This window comes from Amphimedon queenslandica, unplaced genomic scaffold (genome assembly GCF_000090795.2).
Source record: "Amphimedon queenslandica unplaced genomic scaffold, v1.1 AMPQUscaffold_12727, whole genome shotgun sequence".
Classification (NCBI taxonomy): domain Eukaryota; kingdom Metazoa; phylum Porifera; class Demospongiae; order Haplosclerida; family Niphatidae; genus Amphimedon; species Amphimedon queenslandica.
In genome coordinates this window covers 34,739-35,955 of record NW_003547037.1, presented here as the reverse complement: position 1 = coordinate 35,955, position 1,217 = coordinate 34,739, and the positions used below count along the sequence as shown (strand labels likewise).

The 1,217-nt window shown below is 30.2% G+C and overlaps 1 protein-coding gene across 1 annotated transcript; it reads right to left on the bottom strand.

The window, feature by feature from the left end:
- Positions 1-13: 13 nt before the first annotated feature.
- LOC109586967 (ubiquitin carboxyl-terminal hydrolase 47-like) lies at positions 14-1,210 on the bottom strand. The gene is made up of 7 exons (XM_020003180.1): positions 1,095-1,210; positions 976-1,046; positions 814-918; positions 651-749; positions 496-601; positions 317-432; positions 14-233 (listed from the first exon to the last, which is right to left on the bottom strand). The coding sequence occupies exons 1-7, from the start codon at positions 1,153-1,155 to the stop codon at positions 84-86; spliced, it is 708 nt and encodes a 235-aa protein (XP_019858739.1). The 5' UTR covers positions 1,156-1,210; the 3' UTR covers positions 14-83.
- Between the last annotated feature and the right edge of the window lie 7 nt (positions 1,211-1,217).

Sequence of the window (1,217 nt, the reverse complement as noted above, 5' to 3'; positions counted from 1 at the left end):
AAATGTTGCATAGTGTATGTTGGGCTTAAGGTGAAATATTGCTAGCAGGAATTAATAAAGGCAGATTAGTCACAAAAATAAAACTACACCAATGATTTCATTACTAGTTTGTATCTGTGTCTTATGTCTTCTAGAGTGCCTTGTACATCACTAATATCAAGGACTGAAGTATTACTCGAGTAATTCTCCTCCTCCTTTACTATTCTCATACATGATGATTTGATAATAAATACCTAAATAAAGAAATGATGGAAGGAAATCAATATAAATGACAGAATTTCCATCAATATAAATGACAGAATTTCCTTCCTCTTACTTCTCCTATGTGTTGTTTTAATTCTTCAACAGTCCAACCTTCCTCTCCTCTCACTAGTTTAGCTGGTCCTACTTCACCAGTTGACAGATCAACCACTGATACCTTTAGATTAACACCTACACCATCAAACACATGTACATGTAATCAAATGTGTTGTCATGGTAACAAACCACACCTACCTCCATAATTGTATTTCTTAAAGGTTTCATTTTCTTTATGAGTTTCTAAGAATAAGCAATAAAATCCAGTCCTACCTACAATCTGTCCAATAGTTTGATGTTGAAACTAAATTTAATAATAAGATAATTGTAACAATAGGATAGATAATAATTACCTCATCAAGATCAAAGGATTGATGCATTACTTCAAACCAATGATTATATTCAACTAAACGACATCTCTCAATAGGAATATGAGGAGCTAATTCCATTAACTGATAAGGAGAAATGAACAAAAATGAAAGAATAAACAGATATACACATAATAGATCAATAAACCTCATAAGCTTTATCCAGTACACTGGGTAGTAATTCATCATTATGAACTTTAAGTAATGACTCCATTAATTCACCGGTAACAGGATGATTACAATATAATGAGAACTATAGAAAATAAAAGTAAGTAGATGAATACTATAATATTGACTGTCTCACTCTTACTTCAAATATTTCTTCTTCAATTTTTTGTTTATTTTCTCTCTGTCTTTTCTCCTCAATCTCTTTCCAATGATCTATCCAAATATCAACAGTCAAATGATGACACACATCATCAATAAAACCTTTAATATCTTTTATAATCTTATCATTGTGTTCTCTTTTAGTCAATAGTTCCATATTCATTAATGTTATTCTTTCTTGTAATTTCTCTATTATTCTTTTATTATCTACTAATGGCTGATAGT

Excerpts from the sequence above, each read along its gene's own strand:
- LOC109586967 (XM_020003180.1), bottom strand. The coding sequence starts at position 1,155 with ATGAATATGGAACTATTGACTAAAAGAGAACACAATGATAAGATTATA. Across the intron at positions 1,047-1,094 it reads GATTATAAAAGATATTAAAG|ATCATTGGAAAGAGATTGAG; the intron begins GTTTTATTGATG and ends ATATTTGGATAG. Across the intron at positions 433-495 it reads TAAGAAATACAATTATGGAG|GTGTTAATCTAAAGGTATCA; the intron begins GTAGGTGTGGTT and ends TTGATGGTGTAG.